This window comes from Balaenoptera physalus (genome assembly GCF_965194825.1).
Source record: "Balaenoptera physalus genome assembly, chromosome: 16".
In the NCBI taxonomy this organism is placed as follows: Eukaryota; Metazoa; Chordata; class Mammalia; order Artiodactyla; family Balaenopteridae; genus Balaenoptera; species Balaenoptera physalus.
In genome coordinates, this window is record NC_138898.1 from 72,299,076 (window position 1) to 72,315,220 (window position 16,145).

A 16,145-nucleotide genomic window follows, 5' to 3' on the forward strand; every position below is an offset into this window, starting at 1 on the left:
CACCCAATCTGGCCACACTGTGCCCACATTCCTACTTGGCAACCATGGGGTGGGTCCTGAGCTGGAAGTGGGCACGGGGTGGCAGGAGCAGGTGCCTCTATGATCCCAATAACTGTTCTGGGGGCTCCAGGCTGGACACGTGGATTCTAGTCCTGGCTTTGCCTTCTCACTGCATTTCTATAAGATTGGACTTTTCCGCTCCTGGCAGGGCTGGACCAGATACCCATACCTCCGGCTTATTTATCCCAGAGGTTGTGAATCAGGGGTCCAGTCACGGGTAAGGCGGGGAGCGTTGTGATCCGCCTGAATTTGTCTGTAAAGCTGGGTGTATGGGCGCATTTCTCGACAGAGGACCTTCAAGGGGATCCTAAGTTCCAAGGAAGCCGGGATTCCAGAAGTTTTAGGAGGCCTGGCAGGAAAGCGAGGGTCCCCTCCCTCCACCCCCACCCCCATGCTGCAGGATGCGCGGGGTGTTGGGTCTACCTGCGCTCTTCCACGCCGGCAAGTCTCTCCAGCTCGTGGGGCAACCGGCAACTCCCCAAAGCTAGGAAGTTTTCTCCGGCCAGGGGCCGACTTGGGGCGACCCGGACCCGGGGGAGGGAGAGGCGCCCCCTGTGGTCCCGCCGCGCCCCAGCCGTCTGCGCCCCCGGACCCGACTTTGGAGGCTCCGCGTCCGCCCGCTTCTCACCTGTGGCCCGAGCGTCCCGAGCAGCGCCGCGAGCTGGAGAAGGAGCGGGGACCAAGGGCCAGATCCCCGGGCCGCGCTCGCCATAGCCCGCATAGACAGCATCCACACAGCTGGCCTGGTCCCTTGGGGCCTCCAGGGGACTGCACGGCTCCCGCCCGGCAGGAAGAGACTCCGCCCCGGGCTGGGCCAGTTGGGTGCGCAGGGGCCGGGGCGCAACCTTATCCCGTAATTCTGCTCTTTCCCCCGCCCTTCCCATCGCACTCACACCTGCTCCCCTCGGTCACCCCGCAAGGGATGGCTCTGAGCTTTCCTGGAAAAGGGATTTTACCAACGGTGGCCCTTATGGAGAATGTACCACCTGCCAAGTATTGTACCAAGAGCTTTACATGCATCATTAACTCATTTAATCTTCACAGCATTTCCGATGTACAAGCTGGGGCTCAGAACTGGGATTCACATTCAGATGCCTGACCTCAAAGCGTGTGCTCTTTGTTACTATGCTAGTGGCCTCTACTGAGAAATGATAAACGACAGATTAATTGGCTGGTTCAGTTATTCATTCAATAAATATTGATCTATTATCGCAGGCTGGGAAGCAGGAGAGATAAGGTCTCTGTTTTCATAGAACTTGCAGATTCCTAAGCATTAGATATCAAATGCACACATGAAAGGCTGCATGGCTATGGCAGTTACAGTCCTAGCTGCAGGCAGACTTGGTTCAGGGAGGGCCTGCAGGGATCCGGTTCGTTTTCAAGTTTTGACTCATTCATTTCTCCTTCTTTGTGTAAAAATCCCTGCTGATTTGAGGGTCGTGCAGCCTGGCTCTGCCACCATCTCCCCCTCCTCCTCTTTGTCATCCTTGGCCCTCCTGGTCACACCGCCCACAGTCAATGAAGACTTTGCTGGCTGGCCCATAGCTTTCGTCTCCACCCCAAATTCTGCTGTCATCTCTGGTGCCTTCAGTGTCACCTGCTCCCGCACGCTGAACCTGACCCACATTGTAATCAGCTCATGGTCACCCAGGCTTGCCCAAGTAACCCCAAGTAAATCTTGCCTGGCTGGCATCTGCATTCCCCAGCTGCTGGGCAGGGGGGAGCGCTAGGGGCTCACGGTTGCCTGCTTCTCTACAGAATTGCCCTTGGCCACTGGAGCGGCCCAGTGCCCCCTGCCCGTGACTGACGGACATGGGGTACAAAAGACTGGCCCTTTTGCCTCAAGGTGGAACCAACTCTGTGGTGCAGTTTGTGCTCGAGAGGTCCCCGTGAGATGAGGCTGAAGCCGGTCTCCAGCTGAGACCCCTCCTTCCTTGGCTCTTCCCCCTGCCCCATCCTGCTTCCCTCACTCCCCTTCTCTTAAAGAGGTCTCCCCAACATGTCACTTGAGCAAGAATCCCTGTCTCAGGCTCTGTTTTCAAGAACCTGCCAAACCTAAGGCATCCTCTAACCACATTGTCATCAAATGTAGCCTTGGAAAGCCCGACTCCCTCATGGCGTAAAAACCCCTTTTAGAAATATGTACATCAGGAAGTCTTTAGTTCACTTGGTTACTCCTTCATGCTTAGCTCATCCAGTACCCTCAAACCTAACTTCATAACAAAAGTGGTTGCTTGTCACTCTAGAAACCAACCCAAGCTACTGAGCATGTGAATGAGCCCTTCTTTATGCTTTATATTTTGTACACTGTACACTTGTTTCGGATTGTGCATTGTGTTTGTTAATTATGCTTGGATTCACAGGAATTTCTCATGCGATAAATTTGATTTGCATAGACTACAAACTACAAGTGAACTGGTTTAGATAATTTGTGTGTGTGTGAAGATATAATACACGTTTTAGAAACTTTGCAAAATTCAAAACATATATATAAATAAGAAAAGAACACTCATTCATTGTTCCACCTCTTGGAAACACAGCATCCCTGTTAACATTCTGTCATATTTCCCCCAGTGTTGTTTTTTTCCTGCGCCTATACGTCTGGTGGGTACTGTGTTGAAATGTTAACAATGTTTTCCCTTCCAGAGCTTCTTTTTCCCCTGACAGCCCTTCTCCTATTTGAGTGAGGCTGCTCTGAATTTACTGCCTCAGAGAAGGGATGAGGAAGCAGAAAGAGAGAAAAAGAAGTTTCTTCTACCTTTTGAGTATTTGTGTAACTCATGGCATGAACCTAGACTTAAGAGAATGAATAATGAGAGTAGAACAGATTCCCTAGACATGGAGAGGATAAGGAGGAGAAAGGAGAGAGAAGATGCTGCAGGTCTCTGAGAAAGGGGGACCACTCTGCAGTCCCCTCACCCAAGGATGGGACGCCATGTAAACATGTGGGATCCAAGGGCAAGGGGATCCGTGTCTCACTTCTGGGTGGAGATGCTGTGTGCTATGTCTGGGCAGAGAAGGGGTGCTAAGGAGGTTTCCACTGCTTAGTGAGATTTGGAGGTGGGGGGAGGTTTTCTACATGCCCGAGGGAGGCAGAGAGGGAGAGGGAGAGAGAGAGAGAGAAAGAGAGGGAAAGGCTCTACAAAAAGAAAAAGGGACAATGCAGTAGAGACCAGTAAGGACAAGAGATAGGACACAATGAGACCATGGGCATCTCAGGGGATGGCGGCTGGGACAGATCATGACAAGGACTCGGTGCCCTCTTGCTTCCTGGCACTATGTAAACTCTATGGAATTTAAACCCACCCCGGAGAAAAGCTGGGAGAAGCCAGATGGGAATGAATTTCTTCCACCTGGCACAAGGGAGCTTAAAATAAAAAGTTAAATTGAGTTATAAAGATATAAAGTTACATTTATTCACCACACCTCGGTTTGTGCTCTGCTTCTGGACACATACATAAACCAATAACCTTTCTCCATTCTAGCAAAAGAATGGAAAAACCAGAAATGGTAATGGGAAAAATATTCCAATCATGATAGATAGCAATAAAAAGAAAGTCCTTAGGAATAAATTTAGCTAGAAAGGAACAGGACGTATATGAAAACTATAAGTCTTATGAAGGCTGTAAAACAAAAATGTGAATAAATAAAAAGATATGACTGTGTGGGAACACTTAATATGATTAAAATATTAGTTCTCTCTAAATTAAATTGTAAGTATAATGAAATTCTATTATTGCTATAATATTAAATCTATTCCATGGTCTTTAATACTTGGTTAAAATTGCGACTTCCCTGGTGGTGCAGTGGTTAAGAATCTGCCTGCCAATGCAGGGGACACGGGTTCGAGCCCTGGTCTGGGAAGATCCCACAAATAAGCCCGTGCGCCGCAACTACTGAGCCTACACTCTAGAGCCTGCGTGCCACTACTACTGAAGCCCATGCACCCTAGAGCCCGTGAGCTACAACTACTGAAGCCCACGTGCCTAGAGCCCGTGCTCCGCAGCAAGAGAAGCCACTGCAATGAGAAGCCAGTGCACCGCAAGGAAGAGTAGCCCCCGCTCACCATAACTAGAGAAAGCCCACGCGCAGCAACGAAGACCCAACGCAGCCAAAAATAAATAAATGTATGGGAAAAAATACTTGGCTAAAATAAAGATCATATATAAGAATAATGCCTGAGAATAGCCAAGAAAAGTGTGAAAATTAAGAATAATGAGAAGGGGGCTTGTCTTACAGGGTATCAGAACATACTGTAAAAACTAAAATATCAATATAATTTCAGCACAGGAGTTGACAAATAGAAAAATATGTCAGTGGGATCAAATAGAGAATCCAGAAATATATATCCACATACTTGAGAATTTAATAAATAATAAAGATAATATTTTAATTCATTGGAAAATTCAATAAATGCCATGGCATAATTATCCATCAGGAGAAAGTAAATCTTTCTCACTCTTTTTTTAAAAATAGATTTTATTTTTTAGAGCACTTTTAGGTTCACAGCAAAATTGAATGGAAGGTCCAGAGATTTCCCATATACTTCTTGCCCTTAAAATTGCAGAGCTGGCTCCATTATTTACATCCCCCACTAGAATGGTGACTTTGTTACAAGCGATGAACCTATGCTGACACATCATTATCACCCAAAGTCCACAGTTTAGGGTTCACGCTTGGGTTGTACATTCTCTTGGACAAATGTACAGTGACAGGTATCCATCGTTATAGTGTAATACACCACCGTATTTTCATTGCCCTAAAAATGCTCTGTTCTCTGCCTGTTCATCCCTCTCTCCCCCTCAATCTCTGGCAACCACCGATCTTTTCACTGTCGCCATAGTTTTGCCTTTTCCAGAATGTCATGTAGTTGGAATCATACAGTATGTAGCCTTTTCATAATGACTTTTTTCACTTAGTAATATGCACTTAAGTTTCCTTAAGTCTTCTCATGGTTTGATAGGTCATTTCTTTTTAGCGCCGGATAACATTCCTTTGTCTAGATGTACCACAGTTTATTTGTCCATTCACCCAGTGAAGGACAAGTTGCTTCCAAGTCTTGGCAATTATGAATAAAGCTGCTATAAACATCTGTGTGCAGATTTTCAAGTGGATCTTGTCAACTTTCTATTGAAATATATCATACAGAAAAGTGAACAAATCATAGGTCATACAGTGAACACATTTGTTTAACCTGTACATAGATCAAGAAACAGAATATGACCAGCAACCCCACAAGGTCCCTTATACCCCATTCTAAGAGCAATCTCTACCCTGACTTCTAACACCATAAATTAATTTTGCTTATTTTTGATATTTATATAAATAGAATCAGACCATATATTCTCTTCTGTGTCTGGTTTCTTTTTCAATAATATTTTTGTGAGATTGTCCATGTCATCAAGTGTAGTTGTAGTTCACTCTCATTGCTGTATTACATTGTATGAATATACCACAATTTATCCAGCCTAGTGTTGATGGGAATTAGGGTTTTTTTCCCCTGCCAGTTTTTGGATATGATGGAGTGCTATGAATATTCTTGCACATGACTTTTGGTGAATATATCTGTGCCTTTCTGTTGCGTATATACTTAGGAGCAGAACTTCTAGGTCATAGGATATGTATATGTTCATCTTCCGTAGATTTTGCCAAACAATTTTCCAGAGTGGTTGTACCAGCTTACATTTGGTGGTGGTGGTGGGTAGTTTCTTTTGTGATACAGAAAATATAGAAGCTGTAAAAGAAAAAAGAAAAAAAAGTATACTTAAAATATATAAAAAATTAAAAAACCTTAGAAGGGCAAAAGATACCATAAACAAACATCAGAAGTATTGGCAACACAGAATATAAAGATTAACATCTATAATAACAAACGGCTCCTATAAATTGACAAGAAGAAGACAACCAAAAAATATACAAAGGCTATGAATAGGCTCTTACATAAGATGAACTCCAAACGTGTGAAAATGTGCTCAAAAACACTACCAGTCAGAGAAAGGCAAAAACAAGATTTTTAAAAAGTAACAAGTATATTGCTTTATGTCCATAAATTTGCAAAAATTAAAAAGAAGGCTACGGTAATGACAGAATGTTGGCAATTGCTGAAGCTGAGTTGTGAGTATTTGGGGGCTCATTATACTATTCTGTTTGGTTTCAAGATGTTTGAAAATGTCCATGATAAAAAGAAAATCCTCAAACAAACAAAAATAAGAAGGCAAAGCCCACTGCTGCCAGGGATTTGGGGAAGAGCATATTCTCATATGGGGTTGGCAGAAATGTAAATTGTTACAGACTTTTTTGGATGCAATCTGGAAACATTTGTTTAAAATAAAAATTGCATAATCCCTTTGACCTGAAAAACCCATTTTCAGGATATTTCCCATAAAAATAAAAGACCTGTATATAAAATTATTTTTAAAATATATTTTAAAAGATTTATAATGATAGAGATATAAGAGTGCTTATTGGAGCATTGTTATTAGTACAAACCAGTAGAAACAAAGCAAGTAGCCTTCAACTGAGGTATAGCTGACCTAGTTACAGAACATTTGTACTTTGGAGTATTATGCAGCCACTAAAAATAAGAGTGTATTTATTAACTCAGAAAGATTTCTAAGAATAGCAAGATGCAGAAAGATCATTATAGGGACCTATTTTTGTAAAACCAAGTATATGTATATATATGTAAATTATTTTATATGAATATGGATAAAAATACAGAATGCAATATATTAGTTTGTTAGCAAGGATTTGTGGTATGCTAGAGATGGTATGTTATACTAAGAAAGGGGTAAAACCAGCAAAAAAGAAAAAAATTAAAGCTGCTTGAAAAATATCACTATGTATCTACCCCATTTACATAAAAGTAGATGTATATATGTGCGGTGTGTGTATGCATTAATGTGCATTTAAGTCCTTGCCCAAATGAAATAGCTGTTTATATATTATGCAGAGCTATTTTAACCCCCATATTTCCACACTTTGTCAGTTCTGTGCATAACTCAGCACTAGAATGCCTTCACAAACAAAATAGGAGTCTTCTTTTCATCCTGATGATGAAAATACTACTTTTGAAAAAATATATGACCCTCTCCTTGCTTCACATATAGGATCTTACCTACTCTGTCAACTAACTAGCAAGGAAAGTTTTGTTCCCATTCTACAGATGAGCAAACTAAGTTTCAGAGAGGTAAAGTAAAATGTGCCCAAGTTCACAAAGCTAGTGAGTGAAGAGGCAGTGATTCAAACCCAGATTTGTCCCCGAGTCTCCGAACTTGAACTCTCTTATACTTCCTTTCCCCTGTTCTTCTCTCGACGTGTTTTGCCATGGATTCATCTGGTCTAGATAAAGGAGGCACCAAGGCATATGGTCCTGTGATGACCCGGGCAGAAGCAATCCTCGTTGTTCATTTGCCCGCTGGCTCACTGGCAGAGCACATTATGGTTTGAGGCTAAAGCCCCAGTTGGGACTCCCCTGGGAAACTTGTGGCTCCACAACTCCTCCGGGGACTCACCCACGCTCAGATTTAGCGCTCAGTTATTTCTCTATTTCCTCCCACCCTGGGTTGTAACCAACGGCCCCCCCAGACCGAGAGAGGGGAGTAAGCACCCAAGACTGGGTATGGGAGCAGCATTCCAAGTCCTGTAGGAGGAGCGTTCTGTCTGTGCCTCACGAGAGGCCTCTAGTGGTAATACTTCAAACTGCAGGTTTACTCTTCCATAGGTGTAACCTACTATGCAGGCAAACCGGTTCAGCTGTTGGAAGTCAGGGTGTAGGTTATCCACCGAGGGTTCTGAGGGAAGGAGGCCAGTGAGCGCGAGGACGCACGAGGGAGTCGTCTGGGGATCTGGTCATGTTGTGTTTTTCCTTCTTACGGGTGCTGGTTGCATACTTCTTTGTGTGTATTTCATTGGTGTGCTGGAGTCAGTTCATGAGAGCCGACTGTTACATTTTCTGGAATTTTGAGATCTGTCAGTTAATCACAACCATTGTAAAAAAATTAAATTATATAAACTTACAATTAAGTATATTTTATTTAAGACAAACATAATAAATACTCAAAACTCATCACTTCCTAATTGTTTTACTGTTCTCTCTGCCCTTGAGATCATCTACATCTACGGTATCTGTATGGTGGAACTACCACATATGCTTGCTACCAGCATAGAAGCATCCCAACTCCACGCTCAGCGACATCACTTTAGCAACTTGTAATCAGCCACAGCAGGAGTATTTACACCATGGCAATAAGCAGATGCTACAAACCAGGCTTGATTCATTGTTTTGTTGATTGCCTAGACTTAAGAAAGTGAGAAAGAAAGAAAAAAAAAAAAGAAAGTGAGAAAGAAAATGTTCATAATGCACATTAAGTTTGAAAGTGTTCTGTGTCTGTGAATGGCATAAAAGAAATCAAGGAAATATTCTTCTTCCTATTTGGAATGTATTATCTGATTCAGCCAAGAAATTGCTCACCTCACTGAAGAATGAGTGGAGTTTCGATTTCTCTTCCGGGACTCGTTTATAGTGCAGAATCTGGAAAGGTGTTAGAATGACAAATTCTTGGCCTTGGCCCCAGACCTATTGTGTCAGAAATTCTGTGGGTGAGGCCCAGCAATTTGTGTTCTAGCAAACCCTCCAGATGATTTTGAGGCACACTAGGGTTCGAGAACCACTGGTCTAAGTGTGTAAGATGTCACTTGCTCAGAGAGGAGATACACCCCACAGATAGTAGACTTATCTCTCCACCTTACCCCCAGAATAAGAGGGGATTAACCACTTGATGAGGGATTTCTCCCAGGAATTTTAAGATCAGGGGTGGGGAAATTAGGACAATTGGCATCTTGGCAAAGCTAAGAAAACAAGAAAGCTTTTCCTCTCTTTTCCTTCTTCTATCTTCTTTGCCTACACACTTTCCCTTTGGCTGGTGATAGCAACATGAGTTGAGATGTTCGGATCAGGGATCTTGCTTTGGGGTTGGAAAACGCTACTTTAGGGATGAGTCAATGATTTGATTTTAAGCGGCTGCTGTAGTCATTTCTGGTTCTAATATTTGCTTGTATTTTCTAAATTTTGGGGTGTAATGCTGGTCCTGAGATATCCTTCTGGATCCTATTGACTTCTAGAATTTTGGAAAAGTGAGACAGGTGAGACGCTGGTTGAAATAAATAACCTGATTCTGGAGGTGTTGATGGACCAGCATGATCCAAGCCAGCTCCTGAAGAGGAAAACAACCGACCTGAATGCGTCCTTCCAGCCCATCAAGACAGGGAGTGGGAGGAATGAGAAGGGAAAGATAGAGAACAACAACGACAATGGTAAAGATACTGAGAGTCTGATGTGTGCCAGGCCACCATACAAGGATATTACATAGTTATTGACTATATTCCCCACACTGTACATTTCATACCCAGGACTCATTTATTTTGCAACTGGAATTTTGTATCTCTTAATCTCCCTCACCTATTTCTTCCCCCCTCACCCCGGTCCTCTCTTGCATCCACCTGTAAGAATGATTTTTGTAGTTACCTTTTCTTGCCCCCTTGCCTGACAAGAGACTTGGTTTTAAGTCTTTGAGTTACCCTGAGAAAGGAGGAAGGTGGCTGCTCTCGAGTGGAGCCCAAGGACCCTCTCCACCCCTGTCCTTCCAGTGGAAGGGTTTTGCAGTTCGGACTTTGACCAGATTATTTCAGTTTTGTTTCTTTTCATTCATGGCTTTGTATGGTTCCTCTTTTATCTCCCTTGCGGCTGGTGTGGTAGAGAGACCTGGAGCTGCTTCGTGCTGTGTGTGTGTGCGTGCATGTGTGTGTGTGTATGCATGGATATGTGTGTGTGGTGTGTATGTGTATGTATATGTGTAAGTGTGTATGCATGTGTGTGTGTGTGTGTGTGTGTGTGTGTGTGTGTGGTTTAGAAAAGTTTGGCTCTAGATAGATTTTGTTTAAAATTTTTATTGGAGTATAGTTACTTTACAGTGTTGTTTCTGCTGTACAGCAGTGAATCAGCCATCCGTATACATATAGCCACTCTTTTTTAGATTTCCTTCCCATTTAGGTCACCATAGATCATCGAGTAGGGGTCCCTGTGCTAAACAGTAGGTTCTCATTAGTTATCTATTTTATACTAGGTAGCTCTTTGATAAAAATATTTTGCCCCTGGATTCATTTTTCCTCATCGTTAAAATCGTGGGAACTAGTCTAGAGTAGGTTAAGGGTGGCTACAAAACCTACGTACAGCAGGGGGCAGTAGAGTGTAGTGATTAAAAGTGTGGGCTTTGCTGCGGTAGTTGGGTTTGACTTTGGCTTCAGCCAGTCGTTCCCATGCATCTGTGATCGTACACCTCTCTAAATGAGAAAATATTTTTTAACTTTCTATTTTATATTGCAGTATAGTTGATTAACAATGTTGTGTTAGTTTCAGGTGTACAGCAAAGTGATTCAGTTATATATATACATGTATCTATTCTTTTTCAAATTCTTCTCTCATTTAGGTTGTTACAAAATATTGAGCAGAGTTCCCTGTGCTATACAGCAGGTCCTTGTTGGTTATCCATTTTAAATACAGTGTGTACATGTCAATGAAAAAGTTTTTGAATATGAACCCTCAAATAAGGGTAAAATTACTGATAAATTATATACATAATTCCTGTCCTTATAGAAGTATGTACTATAAAATATAACAAAGTTGAAATTAAAAATGTAGAAAAATGGTGAAAACAACTTTTAAAAATGCTTTGTTAAGGTGTAATTGATTATAAACTGCACATATTAAAAGCTCACAATTTTATAAGTTTTGACATCTGTATACACCCATGAGATCATCACCAGTCAAGATAGCAAACAGAGCCTCATACCCCAAAATTTCCTCGTGTCCCTCTGTAATGCTCCTTCCCATCCTTCCTGCTCCCTGACCCCCTGATCTGCTCTCTGTCACTATAGATTAGTTTGCAGTTTGTGGAGTTTAATATAAATGGCATTATACAGCATTTACTATTTTGGGGGGAGTCTGGCCTCTTTCACACAGCATAATTATTTTGTTTCGAGATAATTAAGGATGAAATACACTTTTAAAATAATATTTTGTTTGTTTCCTGGCATGAAATATTTTGTTCTCAGATTATAGAGGTTTGTCTTCATGTTCTGGATGCTAGATTTTTTTCCCCTTTTACACTGAATTAAAAAAATTTTTTAAATTAAATTTTTGAATAGTGAATACATTCTAACCAGATAAAAAGGTAAAATTAAAAGTCCCCCTTCAACTGCTAGCACCCTCAACCTAAATTGCACTGTGTCCTCCCACCTTCCAAGTCACCACTTTGATTAGTTTCTTAGGTGTCTTCAAGATTTACTTATGCAAATATGAATAAATATGTGCATATATATATTTGTATTCTCCCAGCTTTTTACAGAAAAGATAGCATGTTTATTCACAGTGATACACACTGTTATGCAACTTGCTTTTTTAACTTGATCTTTCTTGGCGATCTCTCTATATCTGTTTGTTGGAAGTTGTTTTTTTTTACAGTTTCATTGTGTTTCATGGTTCTGTAATTGTGTTTCATGGTTCTGTAATTTATTATCCGATGGATACTTGGGTGGTTTACAGGTTTGTTTGTTTGGTTTTTTTTTTGCTGGGAAAAACAATGCTACATCAAATAACCTTGTGTACACCCCATTTTACAAGTGTGCAAATGTATTTGTAGGGTGAATTTTTAGACGTTGGATTGCTGGGCCAGGAGTGTACAATTTATAACTTTGATAGACAGCGCCTGCATGACCTTCACAGAGGTTATGCCAATCAATGCACTCACTTGCGGTGGAGGATTGTGCCTATTTTCCTATAGTTTCACCAACAGTGTTTATCCAACTTTTGGATTTTTTTCCAATCTCAAAAATGAAAAATGGTATCTCAGGTTAGTTTGTTTTTTTTTTTTTTTTTTTTAATAAGAATGTGTTTTACTTTTTTTTTTTTTTTTTAAATAATGAAGCTGCTTTTCTTTCTTTTTTTTTTTTAAATTTAGGGAAGGCTCTTTTATTTATTTATTTATATTTATTTTTGGCTGTGTTGGCTCTTCGTTTCCGCGCGAGGGCTTCCTCTAGTTGCGGCAAGCGGGGGCCACTCTTCATCGCGGTGCGCGGGCCTCTTCACTATCACGGCCTCTCTTGTTGCGGAGCACAGGCTCCAGACGCGCAGGCTCAGTAGTTGTGGTGCACGGGCCTAGTTGCTCCGCGGCATGTGGGATCCTCCCAGACCAGGGCTCGAACCCGTGTCCCCTGCATTAGCAGGCAGATTCTCAACCACTGCGCCACCAGGGAAGCCCTCAGGTTAGTTTTAATTTGCATTTATCTTCATGAGACTCTAGTTGAATTGGATGCTTAGTTTTTAAGTGTCTTGCTAATTGTGATGGTTTCATAACATTATTACCTAACATCTCAAGGCATGAAACATGCCAAGTGCCTAGATTCGTGGTTTTCCTGAGCTTTCCATGAGAATGGAGATGCTTGTAAGTGTTGAGATTCTGATCCACTGGAGTTGCATCAAATGTGTGTTTATTTAACTTATTTGAATGCAATTATATACCCAGAAAAGAGGGAAAAGAATAGTTTAAGTGGTGTTGTCATGAGATGAGGATGGTTACCCATCAGAGGGTGTATAGCACTCTTTTCTCCTTATCACATCAGATGACATATAGCATTCAGCTAGTTGTATGGGTTATCATACAAGGTCATAGACAGAAAACCCATGTATACTAAGGTTCATGGTAATAGGTAATTTTGCCTGCGCTTGCTTTTTGAATTACGTGTTGACCTAGGAACTGAATTTCCTGCCTAAGCGTGGTCTATTGTCCTGGTTAAGAGAGTCTGTTTCCCTTAATTCTTAGCATGTAAGAATTACATGGTCTGATGAGACAGTATGCTAAATTCTTTGCCTCATGGCTTCTGATGCTGAGAGAGGAATTACTAGTGTATTTGTGTGAGACTAACTGGCAATGTGTATTTGGCGTGGCACCTTGTGGTTTAGGGAGAGCAAATGTAAGTGTGGAAAATGCTTTTGGGGCACACGTCTCACATGTGATTCTTTCCTTGGAATTGCCCTCACAGTATCTGCAAAAGGAGTGGACCTAGGGAGTCGTGTTTGCCTTGACGTGACCAAGACTCTTAGGCCACAGCTGAGTGGACCAGGTATGGATACCTGACCCCAGTTAAGCCTTAAAATCTGAATTAACGATAGGAATGTTTGGGAGCATTGGAACTGTGATCTACTGTAGGATTTGGGCCAGAGCTGATGCCACGGAACCCAAAGTCAAGGGCAAGTCTAAATTATGGAGGAGACAGACACTAGGAGCCTTTCAGAGAATGCTGACCTGCAGAGGGAAGTGAGGATACACAGAAGGAGAAAAGCAGAGATGGGAGGTGATTTGCCCCAGAGAGAAAAAAAACAGATTGTTGGGGAACTGAACTTCCCACTCTAGGTTCCCATGAGATTCCTCGAATCCTGACCCTAAAACTCCTTTTCTTTAATCATTTAATTTCCTTTCAACAAGTCCTGAGCATTTGAATTATAAATGTCTAGGATGCTTAGACAATGCTGGTGGAAGTGTAAAATCCAACACTTTGGAAAAGAGTTTGATTTTATCTCCTCAAGTTGAATATTCACATATTCTGTGACCCAGCAATTTCACCAAGAAAAACTTCTTCACCAAGAAAAACTCCTGCATGTATAAACTGGAAACATGTACAAGGATGTTTGCACCAGCATTGTTTATAAGAACTGAGATCTGGAGGCCCGTCAATGGGAGAGTGGATAGATGAACTTTGGCAAAGTCAGGCTATGAATGTTAGCGGTCAAAACAATGACTTACAGGGACTAAACAATATGGCTGAATATAAGCCGTATAATATTAAGTGGAAAAAGCGCATGGCCGGGACTGTGTCTATTTTGTTCCCAGCTCTAACCCCCTCATCCAGCACATGCCTGCTCAGTAAATATTTCTCAGATGAATAAATCGGTGGAGCAATTTCCTGGGGAGAACTGTCATTTAAGTCCACCAGACAATGGGACACATTAGCTGCTACTTCTCTCCCAGCCTCTCAGTCCTCACTTTTCACCCATTTTGTCCTTTTCTTCCACTCTGTCTCTTTCCCTCACCTTTTCTTCTTTTTGGCCAGGAGATGACCCAGTCCCAGTTTTTAGTTTTGTTGACATTTGTCACTGGCTGTGGATCCTTTGACTCAGCTTCTGATTTAATGGCCTAAGGTTGGGTCCCCAGCATCTGGCATTTTAAAAAATACCACGTGGTTCTAATGTGCAGCCAGACTTGCCCATTTGCTTTGCTGGTGTTTTTATTTTTTGTTGCTGTTTTGTAGGAGCATGTGATGAAACCTTGGCCAGTGAGATGTACGGGGAAGTCTGCTGAGGGAGGCTTCTGGAACAGATCCCTTTCTGTTAGGAGGAACCCCTGTTTTCCACGCATCTTTCCCTGTGTGTGCATAAATATCTCGGGAAAAGTCACGTGAAAGAGGGGCCACAGTATTCACCTCTAGGGATGAAGACTGGGAGATGGGAGCTGTCAGGAGAAGCCTCACTGTCATCCAGGAAAGCCAGCGACCAAGCCTTGGGCATTGTCCCAAGATGCCTCCAGCTCTTGGGGTGCCCGAAGAGCATGGGGTTCAGTGGAGAGATGGGGCGAATGGCCTCAGCCTTGACTCTGGGCCACACTTCACTGCTGGGCCCGACACAACCTGAGCTCAGAGGTGCACGAAATTCCCCACCCACCGGGGACACTGCTTCCTGAGTCTGCCTACAACCACGGGATCCACTGAGGACAAGACGTCACCCACCCTCTCCTTTGTTTTCCATTCCCTCCTGGTCCCTCCTCCCTGCTCAATCTCACTTCTCTGTTCTGTAAGGCTCTGCGTTAGGCCAGGTTCCTAGAAGCAGAACCGGAGACGCGGACTCTTGTTCAACTGATTTATTGAGCGTGAGGGAAGCAGAGTAGGGCAGAGAATACAAATGGAGGCAAGAATGTGATCTCAGCTGAAGGCCAGCTTCTTTCTGATCCCGCAGAGAAGCTCTGGAGCACAAATTCCCCACAGAGCAAATCCCACCTGGGGGCAAAGGGGCTGCTCTGCCTGCCGCTGGCCGAGCTTGGCCCTGGAGCGTGTGTGTGTATGTGTGTGCAACCTCTCATCAAGGGCCGCTCATTTTTGACCGAGGGCAGTTTTCCAGAAAGGGGGCGCTTCATGAGTTAGCAGCCAATACTCCTGGCAGCTGGGGGTTGGGTACACTGGCAGGGAAAGGGGACCTGGACAGGGGATCAAGAGGAGACACTGTGGTTCTCCCTTCATGGTTGCAGAAAGACAGATAGGAAGATAAGGAGGTGTGTGTGTGTGTGTGTGTGTGAGAGAGAGAGACAGAGACAGAGGGAGATACACTGTCATAAGCTGGGCAAAAATTCTTTTATATTATCACTTGCAAAGGACTTAGCCTGCCCCTTGAGTCCTTTCACAGCCTGAGAGGCAGAGGGAAAGGACATTCTCGTAAAATAACAGCTTTGTTGAGGTGTAATTCACATATCATATAATTCATCCATGTGGAGTGTACTATTCAATGGTTTCTAGTGTATCCACAGAGTAGTGCAACCATCGCCACAATCAGTTTTAGAACTTTTCGCCATCCCAGCAAGAAGCCCCGTGCCCTTTATCAGTCACTCTTCACCTCCGTGGACACCCACACCCCATCCCCAGACAACCACAAATCTACTTCTGTCTCTATGGATTTGTGTGTTTTGAGCATTTCGTACAAATGGAATCACATAACACGTGGTCTTTTGTGTCTGGCGTCTTTCACTTAGCATAATGTTTGCAAGGTTCATCCGTGCTGCAGCATGTATTGGGTACTTCATTTCTTTTTATTGCTGAATAATATTCCATTGTGTGGATATACCATATTTTATTTATTCATCAGTTGTTTCCACCTTTTGGTTTGGGGCGAACATATATTTTCATTTCTCTTCTATGTACCTAGGAGAGGGATTCCTGGGTCAACCAGTCATTTTTGCACTGTTCTTGTGATGGCTTCTGCTGTT

At 42.9% G+C, this 16,145-nt stretch overlaps 1 protein-coding gene across 6 annotated transcripts in view; it reads right to left on the reverse strand.

Moving 5' to 3' along the window:
* Positions 1–8,375, reverse strand: part of ERN2 (endoplasmic reticulum to nucleus signaling 2) — a gene marked incomplete at its 5' end in the record, with an annotated part of 28,185 nt that extends 19,810 nt beyond the window's left edge. For 3 of the 6 annotated variants that reach the window (XM_082430971.1, XM_082430970.1, XM_082430972.1), the window contains one exon: positions 689–8,375. In XM_082430971.1, the coding sequence (XP_082287097.1) occupies positions 689–944 (256 nt within the window). The remainder of the gene's footprint in view (positions 1–688) is intronic. The other 3 variants (XM_082430975.1, XM_082430974.1, XM_082430973.1) reach the window with 1 other exon arrangement.
* Positions 8,376–16,145: the final 7,770 nt, after the last annotated feature.